At 41.9% G+C, this 10,806-nt stretch overlaps 1 protein-coding gene and 1 long non-coding RNA gene across 2 annotated transcripts in view; one reads left to right on the forward strand and one right to left on the reverse strand.

Annotated features, from left to right (window-relative positions):
* LOC102310024 overlaps window positions 1-6,288 on the reverse strand; it is a 14,256-nt gene extending 7,968 nt beyond the window's left edge. Inside the window, exon 1 of the long non-coding RNA XR_317543.2 lies at window positions 6,089-6,288. This is a non-coding gene — a long non-coding RNA (uncharacterized LOC102310024). The remainder of the gene's footprint in view (window positions 1-6,088) is intronic.
* A 165-nt stretch (window positions 6,289-6,453) lies between these two features.
* Window positions 6,454-10,050, forward strand: LOC102310237. Its single transcript, XM_042214919.1, has 2 exons — window positions 6,454-8,059; window positions 9,394-10,050. Exons 1-2 carry the CDS (start codon window positions 7,367-7,369, stop codon window positions 9,652-9,654), a joined length of 954 nt encoding a protein of 317 aa, XP_042070853.1. The 5' UTR covers window positions 6,454-7,366; the 3' UTR covers window positions 9,655-10,050.
* The last annotated feature ends 756 nt before the right edge of the window (window positions 10,051-10,806 follow it).

Below are 10,806 nucleotides of genomic sequence, written 5' to 3' on the forward strand. Positions count from 1 at the left end.
ACAATGTTACCTGAAGTGCAGGTGTTGCTCTCCAAACTGCAGCATGTACACAAGGCTGCACATTAACTGGGTATTAAAGCATGCCATGCCCAGGCAGAGGAGGGTGATGACCAGCAGCAGCAGGACCCTCAGAAGCCCAGGTCCTCCACAAACTCCTGCCTTTTAACTCCTCAGTTAATAATCAAACTGCTCAAAGAAAATCAGCACCACCAGGGAGACGCAGGGCACCGAACTCAAACACAAACAGAGCCATCAGTAAAAATACTGGTGACTGCTCGCCTGCTGGGGGGACAACAATACCCCATCAGCCATAACCAGACCTGGGAACATTAGTTGGAGCTTTAATGCATTAAAGGTTTTGGTTTATTAAGGCTTTGTCACTTAACTGACAGCACATTCACCAGGGAGACCAGGTTTCACTCACACTTTCACTGACCATATGCATCATTTGAACTTCTCTCTGAGAATTCAGATTAATCTCTCACTTTTAAACATTTTATACAGAATGTATTTACAAATTTTAGGAACATACATTTTTGGAGTTATGACTGTCTCTGTAAAAACTGTTTTGACTTCATAATTTTAATCAAAATATAGATTAAAACTAGATCATATTCACACCCTGTAAAACATCTGGTACAGCGAGTGTCCTTTAGATTTTATCAACTTCCTGTACAAGATGGTTTGCATGATAACTAGTGCATGTGTTGCAGAACTACAGCATCTCTGAAGATGACAGAGATTTGTCACTCACTCACTGTGACTAATCAAATATCCCCTCTCGAGTACCTGTCCTTTATGATACTAAGAAGAGGATCATCCTCAGTTGATCCTCAGGATAAATAAAAGTATTATAAATCAGTCCTGAAGTTGATGTCAGGCTGCTGTTAAGAAACTCTCATCAGTTCATGAGGCAGGCAGCATCAGATAAAAACTCAAATGGGGTTTTGTGTTTACTTGTGCATGAATGAACTGATGCTCCTCAGCAGTTTATGCAAATAAAACCACATTTTAACTGTGTGTGAATGCACAGTATGTGCCAGACCACAACAAAGAGGTAATGCATAAATAGACTGAAGTCACTCAGCTGCACAGCACTTAGTGAATGTTCAAAATGTCACTAAATCTGCCCAATTTCATGTTAATGTGATGTTCAAACTGTGAAGGATTCCTATCCATCTATAGTGTGTCTTTAGTATATGCAAATAACTTTCCCTTCAGTATTCACTCCACTGCAACGACAGAATCGAGCCAATCAACCTGTGTTTCACGTTTCAACTGCACGTTTTGGTTAAAAGTGAAACAAAGAAATGTTGAAAGAGGAAACAGAGAAAGGAAGACGAAACTTCTTAAATGTTGCACTGTTTGAAATTCTGCAGTAAAATTGCAGCTTTCTAAGCCTAAAATGATGTTTTTAATTTTCTGAGATGAAAACTGAAAATTCAAGTGGCTGATTGGATTTCTCTAATTAACAACATCAGATAGACACACTTACACATTCCAGTCTCTAAAGACTAACTGGGTGGGATTTACTACAGAACCGGTGAGCGTAACACAAAGCATATGAACGATGCATGAGTGTAAAATGAGTGGAGTAACTGGTTAAATATATTTGATGGTGTCAGTCACGTGCACTGGCTCACACTCCTTGTCTTCAAGGCAGGCTGTTATTTGAACCTCAACATATTTGAGACTGTTTTGATTACAGGGATGTGGTTACATGGTGACAGAGCAAAGTGAAATGTCACTGACTGCGATGACAACACTTCCATCTGTGTACATTTCACCTTTAGATGAATAGTCAGAGTGCACAGATCATTGAACGTCTGCAGCACTCCTCACTTATCTTCCTCCAGTGCAGTTGTTTTTGCTTTTGTATTTTTTTTACATCCCTTACTGATCTCTGTCATTGTTTCCGACTGAAGCAGGTGTTAAAGTACTTTCAGTATGAAAGCAAACACAGACTGAAAGAAAGAAGAAATTAGGAAATCAACATCGAGACCTCGGAGGTGGTTGCAGGTTTTGTTGGGCCAGTTAATGCAAAGAAGGGACACATACTTAAGAACTGAATCTCTTTAACAGTTTCATTTCTCTTTGTAACACTGTTGTTCTAGGGGATGGTATCGCCTTCATGGCCATATGATAAGGATGTTTGTGCATTACATGCAGGCAGCGCCACTGTGTGGCTGCAGACACCGTCAGATTCAGCTGAGAGATCAAAGTGGGCTCGATCTGTTGTTATAGACAGAGCTTTCCTGCACATTTACATGTCCCTATTGAGCTTTTTGATTTAACAGAAATAAAAGGTAAACGCACAGATTTCAGTCAAATAAAGCAGCACTCACTCACTGCCTTTACTGTAAACTACCCCAGCATATTCACATAATCATATCACAGAGATTCATGTAAATTCTAGTGAACAGCTGATTAACGTGAAGCTCCATCTATATATGCAGAACAACACATTCAGGAGAACGTGAAGAGCAGACTGCAGTTATTTTGGGGGTTTTTTGGGGGCTTTTTTTTAAACAAATTATTACTAAGCATAAACCCCAAGCAAGCGTCCTTTGACTCCACGCGTTATCTTTCAAAGGAAGTCAGAAGAAATTCACAGTGACTCTCTCGCTTTAGTGCTGGACTTGATAGTTTGATTAAGGCTGTGTCATATTATACCACCCAACATAATAGCAATTTCCTAATGTTGTAAACCTGCTCAACATTTGGCAATAAAACCCTTTGATTCTGATAAACTTCTATGTGATTAAAAAAGTGTCACATCACAATATTAATGATATAGTGACACTGTGCCACATGTTCCTTATCCTGCACAACACGACACAAGTACAGACGCGTGTTGGGACGAGAGCAGCGTGTCGATTTTGTAGCCAAGAAGATGCTGCTACAATAGTGTGAAAGTGACAAGAGGTCAGACGCCAACAAAAACACAATACTTTACACATCTGAGTATTTTGCAAAATACTGACATAACTTTGACCTGCCAACAAATTTGCATTAAAATGATCGGCATCAGTTTTACAGTCGGGATCACCTCAAAGAAAGAAATGAACGGTTTCTGAATTTGGGTCCTTCCTGGAAATGCTCAGTTCATCAAGAGATAATGTGAGTGTTTGAATGTGACTGAAAGTGGAAAAAAGTGAGGGCATTAACTGAGTACAACATTTGAGTTCAGTTCAAAGGCATTTTGTTCTGACTGTCACAATAACATCAGTGGGGCCTGGTGACAAAGTCTGACTCACTGCTAGTGCTACATTTTAAAATTATGGCGCTGAGTGGGGCTCAATCTAAGCTCACTGTTGCAGCTACTTCAGAGCTTTGTGTTCCACTTGGTGATAAAGACACAGCACTGCTGAATATATGTAAGATAACACTGATAAGAGTAACAGTGTTGTCAACAGTGAGAAAATGAGAGCATGGACCACAATCGTCTGTGGTAAATAATGACTAGACTCAGAACTGATCAGTCAAATAAAAATGACTGTAAATAAAGGAGAACTCTGAGGCTGAAATAACAGGAGTGCTGAGTATCATTGCCCGACACACTCACTGAGGCTCAAGTAATAAAAGTGTGGAATCAAAGGTGACATGAGAAGGACCAACAAACAAGAAACAGAAGACGACGGGTGGAAAACAAGGACCGTGTCAGCCCCACATGACAAACACACTTCTTCAGCATCCATGGCATACTGCCAAGAAATGATACTGCGAGTGCCGACACGCAGCAATGATAGAAAAACTTTTCTAATGAAAGCCGAGAACATTTCAGATGACACGAGGGACAATGGAACTAGTTTAAGTTAAAGAGGTTAAAGCCGACTTATTACCCAGCAGACAAGGCTGTGTGTGAGATTCTGTCCTTTAGTGAAGTTAACCTCTGCTGTCTTTCTGCTAGCTGTTTACATTCATTTGCTTCTCTCCCACCTGCTACCCTCACTTACACTACACAACAAATCTGTATGACAACTGGACGACAACGAAGTATTTATTTTGAGGCAGCGCATAAACTACAGGGGAAATCCGCTGACACTGTTGACTCAAAGCTAGGCCGCTCTTTGTGAATATCATACAAGACAAATTACAAAATACAGTCTGACAGAGTAAGCTTTACTTTTTCTACATGCAGTGATTGCTCACGAAAATCGTTAACCAACAGCCTCATTTTACAGACATGAGTCATAATTTGAGTGTGCTTTATGGGCCTGAATATCTGATCTGATCAATGCATCAGACAAGATAAATATCAGGCCGTCTGCCAGCTGAAGCTCAGTGGACTCATTCAGTGGCTCAATGACACTAAACCAAAGTTAATCTACTGTTGAATGACTTCAAACACTCAAAGCTACTTCAGTTACACAAATTAGCATGTGAATGACTCCCTGTGTAAATACCATCAACACTGATAAAAGAAAAACAACAAACAAACAAACACTATATTTAGTGAAGCTAACAAGCCACTGAGCTTCACAAAACAAAGTAAGTTCTGCAGCAGCCAGTTTGAGCCAAGCTTCAACTGTCAGACAGCTGACAGGCTGGCCGTCTGCCAGCTGAAGCTCAGTGGACTCGTCCAGAGGCTTAATGACACTAAACTAACGCTAATCTACTATTGAATGACTTTAACCACTTAAAGCTACTTCAGTTACATTGTGCGAGTAATTTCCCGTTTAAACACCATCAATACTGATAAAAGACGACTCTCACGCACACACGCACGCACACAACACACACACACACACTACATTCAGTGAAGCGAACAAGTCGTTCAGTTTCAGCAGGGGTGTCCAAACTCCGGCCCGCGGGCCCATTTTTAAATTGGCCCGCAAGTAATTTTATAAATAGAATAGAATATGGCCCGCACTTCAACTTTTGCTTGAGTGTATTGCACGTCTTAGTTTTAACACCAGCTACTGTTGATCAAGGCAGTTGCTCCACCAAAAAGGACAATCACAGAAGAAATTTACCCCAAGTTACTAAATAGGTCAGAACCAAAGAAGCGAAAGATAGAAAGTGAGTGCAGAAAATTTCAGACACGGTGGGAGAGTGAATATTTCTTCAAAGAATTCAAGGGGAAGTGTGTCTGTTTGATCTGCACTGAAACTGTGGCAGTTATGAAAGAGTATAATGTACAACGTCATTATGAAACCAAACATCAGGCCTATGCATCCTACACTAGTGCTGAGCGAGAGCAGAAAGGGTAGCTCTCCTGCAGGGTCAGCAACAGTATTTATTTCGTGCTCAAATTGTCCAGGAAAAAGGCTTCAATAGCCAGCTATGAGGTCGCCCAACTCATCGCAAGACATGGCAAGTCTTTTTCAGATGGAGACCTCATAAAACACGGCCTCGCTAAAGTCACTGAAATAATGTGCCTGGAAAAAGTGCAGGACTTCAACAACGTCAGCATGTCCAGAAATCCAGTTGTGCGACGCATGGAAGACTTGTCAGCCGACATTAAGACAGCTGCTGACTGATAGCCTATACAGAAGCTCAGGGAGAGCAGACTGTCTGCCAGCTGAAGCTCAGTGTATTCACTAAGTGGATCAGTGAGAGAACGTCTTCATTAAAAAAAAAAACAACTCATGCGATGGGATGTTACTCAAGTTCACACGTCTGTGAAGGCAGACAAGTGATTACTTTAGGCAATAGTGTATGCTCTTCCGCTGCCACACCCTGCCTCGTTTCAGTTGCGTGTTTTGGGTGTTTATAACGCATTACTAAAATGTTGCACAAACACTATTTGTGATTTTTCTAGTCAAAATAAGCGTAACTTGAATTCTGGTCGCACAGAAGAGCTAAAACGGCAAAGAAAAAGCCATATTTGTATTGGTCCACGTAGTCTGCACAGGCTACACCAACTTAGCATGCTAACAAGGCCACCGTGCTAAGCAGAGTCCTTCCTTTGGCCAAGTTAATAGAGTCGCCCCATTGTCCGTTAGTTAAACTTTGTCTGAGCAGTTCCAATAACCAGCCGTACGTGTCAACGACTTCACATTTGCTGGATGTTCATGAGAAACCATGAACATTGTTGCTAGCTTCAGCGAAGCTAACGAGCAGCTAGCAGAGGTACAACGGTTACCTGAAATACGACTGGTCCTCTTAAATCCAGAGTGAAGAAAAAGCTCCTTACTAACTTTGCCATGTCTTTAACTAGATTACTGCATAGACCGATGGTGTAAATCTTATTTGTATTAATCTTTTACTCAGCTTCCTCTGTTACCCGCCGTTATCAACTCTATGACGAGAACGTAAAAAGCAGGAAATAGACGTGGCTCCTTTCCTTTAAGGCAAATGAATTGCTCTGTAATGATAAACAGCTGGTCTTCCTCACTAAAATTTGTATGTAAAATTCCTCTCTAATATTTCTGATTTTTTTTAATGAAATTGGATTTATAAAATGCGTTACAACTGTTTGTGTTAGACTAATACGGACCAAAAGTAAACGTGAAATAAATATGTAACACTCGCTACAGGACATGACAGCGATTTCGGCGATGGTCGGAGGAACGGAAGGGGAGGAATTGAAATGACGTAAGTTTGTACAGTTAGGTTTGTTTACAAACCAATGACTGTATAAACGATGGACGACGCGACATCGCCTCCTACCAGTGTGCAAAAATGAAGCCAAAATCTCCCGTTCAGCGGTACAAACTGGGAGCGTGTTTCTGCGGGCGCGTGCGTACATTTTCGCCCCACACGTGAACACTCGCCACCAAACTAACCAATCAAGATGAGCCTTGAGGGCACCGAGAACCAATCCCCTTATTGCCTCGCAGAGTGGCAAAGACGGAGACTGCCGTGGGATACACCTTTCAACGGAGTGCCCGGAGGTACAGGAGAACTTTCCAGTCTGCTTGACGGGGCGAAACGCGAATCACCGTTGTAAAGCTGCCGACAAAGGTAAAGGCGTCTGCCCGGGGTAAGTATCGACCCGGATGATCAATGAGAAACCGTCGGTATTTATGAGAAAAGTGACAGCCGCTGTTCTCCTTTCCATTAGTTCGGCAGCGAAAGGAGGGAGTGAAGAGGACATGTGGGGATACTGCCTGTCCTAGTATTTTATGGGACTTTCAAAGGTTTTTAATATTCGTGTCCGCTCGCCGCTGTTTTTTTCTTTTCTTTTTTATATTTAATTCTTGTTGCCCCTGGCCAAGGCTGCTTTATTCTTTGTTTTTATGGCAAATTAATAATAATTAACTTCATAAAGTTTTATTATAAACTACCTTGGCTTACCACTGTTCGCCCCCGTTTAGAAGGGGTTTTGTCTTCCAAACCGACCCTTTACATCTACCCGCATCGACCCACCAGCGCTCGCTGAGCTGGATTCAAGAAGTCTCATCACTGCCACACTGCCAGCATGCTGCGGTTACCGGTCTCTGCAGCCTTTCTTCTAGTTTTTATCAGCCAGGTCTTTGGAGACTTGATCCAGGCGAGTGTAGGGGATGATGTTAAGTTTCCCCTCTCAGACGAGTGCATGAAGGGACACGGAGCACTGAATCTACACCTGAAGGACGGCAGCATTCAGGTGGTGGCGTCTCTTCATGGTCACTGGGAGCCGGGGCGAGCTTACACTGACCGGGTGACTGTAAGCAGCGATTCTTTAAAACTGACAAGTGTAGATTTAAATGACCAGGGCATGTATGACTTTACATGCAAGAAGAAAGGGAAGCTAGAGCTCACTGATCTGCAAGTATTCCTGCCCTCTGAAGTTGTTGTAGATGAGGGTGAGGATGCTGCACTGCCGTGCCGCTCCATCACAGCAGGTCAGAGGGTGAAGTCTGCGCAGTGGAGGCGAGACGGAGAGGTGGTGCTGGAGCTGAATCCTCCCCAGGTTACTGAGGGGAATGGCTTTGAAAGCCGGGTATCAATATCATCAGACTGGTACCAAAGGGCAGACCTGTCCCTCACCATAAAGCGAGTTCACCTGAGGGATCAAGGCGTTTATTTCTGTGACGTGGACAAGACGGAGCGACACCGCTCAGCTGTGCGCCTGCGAGTTCGAGAGACCGTCCCTAAATCCCTGACCAGCACGCTAAAGCCTACACTGATGGTGAGTACATTGACTTTAAATGTGTGTTTCATTTATTTTCACACGTGACTCCAAAGAAAACAGCGCGATTTGTGTTGGTTGCTCCTCTCCTGCGTCTTTCTGCTGAGCATTCGCAACAGAAAGACGCTGCATCCTGCAAGATGAAGTGAAATGATGGAGTCCCATGCTGACACTATGAGTCAAACATAGGTCATTCATATTTGGTGTAATATTTCTGACAAGTCTGAGTGTGTCAGAAACCAGTGCAACCATGTTACCCACATTATTAGAGGAAGACAAAATTACTGTTCCTTTATTTATAGAACTACATCTGTCTTTGATTTTCACAGTCCATCCACAACTCCTTGTTTTTCCGAGTAAACACAAAAACAATGATTTTCAACCCTGTTCAATGAAAGACAGGCATTATAAACATGTTAAAACCATGTCAAATATTGTTAAACAGCATTTTCGTGCCTCACAGAGCACCTAATCTTCAGTTAAAACTAATATATCCTTTGAGTGCAGGACGGTGGAGCAGTCCTGAGGTCAATCCCATCAGGCCAGTGTCTTACCTATAGGTGCATATTTAGTGCAGGCCCAACTGGTGGTGAAGCTGCTCCCTCAGGTGTGGATGCAACCTCCAAATCATATCAGGGAAATTTACAATTACAATTACTATTACTATTTATGCTGATATGTAAAGAGTAAAAAAACAAAATCAAAGTGTTGAAAAAGTAAATCACATTATCACATCAGTCTTCTTGTCCACATCAGTCACAGTTCTGTCAAGTGAGGCGAAACTATCGAGGCTTTGACGCATTTGTTTACTCTTGAATCAGCTCGTATTTCCTCTTCGCGTGCTTTCATATTCTGATGACACTGCAGAGCGTCTTATTTGTCTCAATCAATAAAACAAGTTTGTTGTTTCCAGTTGTCATACATATTTGCATTAATGTACATGTACTGCGCTTTGCTGGCGATTGGTAAGGCCATTATCATTGGAGCCCCACACTCTGAGACTTTTCTCGGCTTGTCTCACAGTTCTGTGCGCTAATGAACATAAATGCATGTCGCTATATAACAGATAATGCGATATGATACTTTATATTATGTAAAAATGTATACCAGTAACATAAATGCAACCCATTTTTGCAACATGTCATATGACATCACTACTGACACATATTTAGCCTGCCACAGGAAGATATTCAGTATTAAGACACCACATAAAGAGCAATGTGGTGCCCCCCGATTGAATAGATAACATCATTACGGCTATATGTCAGACCTGAAACAGCTTCATGTAAAGTTCCATGAATCTGATCACATTTCTGCTCTTGTATCCTCTGCAGCCAACACAGACGACTTCAGAAGCAAATGGACGAACTCCGGTCGCTGTCTGCATCACAGCTGTGGTCTTTTTGGTTTGCGGCCTCGTGTGTGGATGGCTCCTGAAATCTCACTGCTCCACGTACTTGTCACGTCTTCTCCGACGTTTTGGACCCGGAGATGAACACCATGATGTAAATGGGGCGTCGGAGCCTCTGAGCCATCCTCCTCCTCTGCAGATGAATGGCCACAATCCATCAAATACGTCCCAGGCAGACGTCTGAAGACTTTTAGGATCAATACCTGGCAACCTTTAACTTATTAATGCGCTTCAGCTTATTTATGTGTGCAGCTTATAATTATTATTATGATTTTTTTACACCGATTAAAGCTTTTGTTTCCTGTCTTAATTTCCTTTTTCTTATTTTTCTAATATCTTGCTTCAGCTGTGTGTGATTAAATAAACAGTGTGCTTACACCACTGCCTGAGTGAGGTGACACACGGTCACCTTCAGTGCCTTCAGGCCTCACAGGCCTGAGTGTGTTCACGGTGAAGTTTTTCACGGACACTTCGTGGTTCGCCTGCTCCATCAGGCCTCGGCTTAGGTTAAGAGTTCCTCCTTCCAGACGGAAACACGTGGTTTGACAAATGAAAATAAATTATGTAAAGCCAGGCTCACCTTCTTTATTAGAATCCATTTTATAAACGTCAAACGCATGATACCATTAAACAATACACATGAATACATTTTTAGGCCACCGTGCTTCTTGGGTTCATTTTAATATTTTTAAACGTATGTTTACATTTATTTTTTGTTAAATAAGAAGCGGAAATTAGTCCACACCTCTCAGAATCTAATGAAGCAAACCCTCTCGCTCTCCACACAAACATTTTCTGAGGCGGATACAAAGAAGACAAATTGTTCGGTAATTTTTGCATCAGCATTTATTTATTACTATTTAACACAAATCACTGCATAACTTTTCTTTTTGTATTTTCCGACAGAATTCGGATTAAATGATGTAATGATTGCTTACATCCACCGAAGTGTTTAAGGTCAAATTAATGATTCACTGGTTGAAAACTGACAAAACGCGGTATGATCGTTATGTGTGGTATTGTCAACACACAGAAAACACTTCATTGATAACATTATGTCCTATTTCATCACTTAAAGAATTTCCTTAAAGAATGAAATGAATGCTACACATGTGCGATATACACATTAAAAACCTAAAGCCTACACTTCCACTTTGAATGTACCAAAAACGACTTAAAACAGGTTTAAAACGATCAGATGAGCGGCCACATTGGATTTAGTGGCCTAAAGGGCCTCAGGTTGAGCCAAACGATTTGCACAGGCCTGTGTGCAGCGCTGTAGTAACAGGCTCGGCCTCCTGGCTCTGATTATTAATGATGGCCAATTATTGCTCAA

The sequence above is a fragment of the Haplochromis burtoni genome, unplaced genomic scaffold (genome assembly GCF_018398535.1).
Source record: "Haplochromis burtoni strain Fernald_Lab_line unplaced genomic scaffold, NCSU_Asbu1 Contig_628, whole genome shotgun sequence".
In the NCBI taxonomy this organism is placed as follows: Eukaryota; Metazoa; Chordata; class Actinopteri; order Cichliformes; family Cichlidae; genus Haplochromis; species Haplochromis burtoni.

What these genes read in the sequence shown, in the direction of transcription:
- LOC102310237 (XM_042214919.1), top strand. Translation starts at nt 7,367, where the DNA reads ATGCTGCGGTTACCGGTCTCTGCAGCCTTTCTTCTAGTTTTTATCAGC. An exon ending in CGCTAAAGCCTACACTGATG is followed by an intron (nt 8,060 to 9,393) that starts GTGAGTACATTG and finishes TATCCTCTGCAG; the next exon opens with CCAACACAGACGACTTCAGA.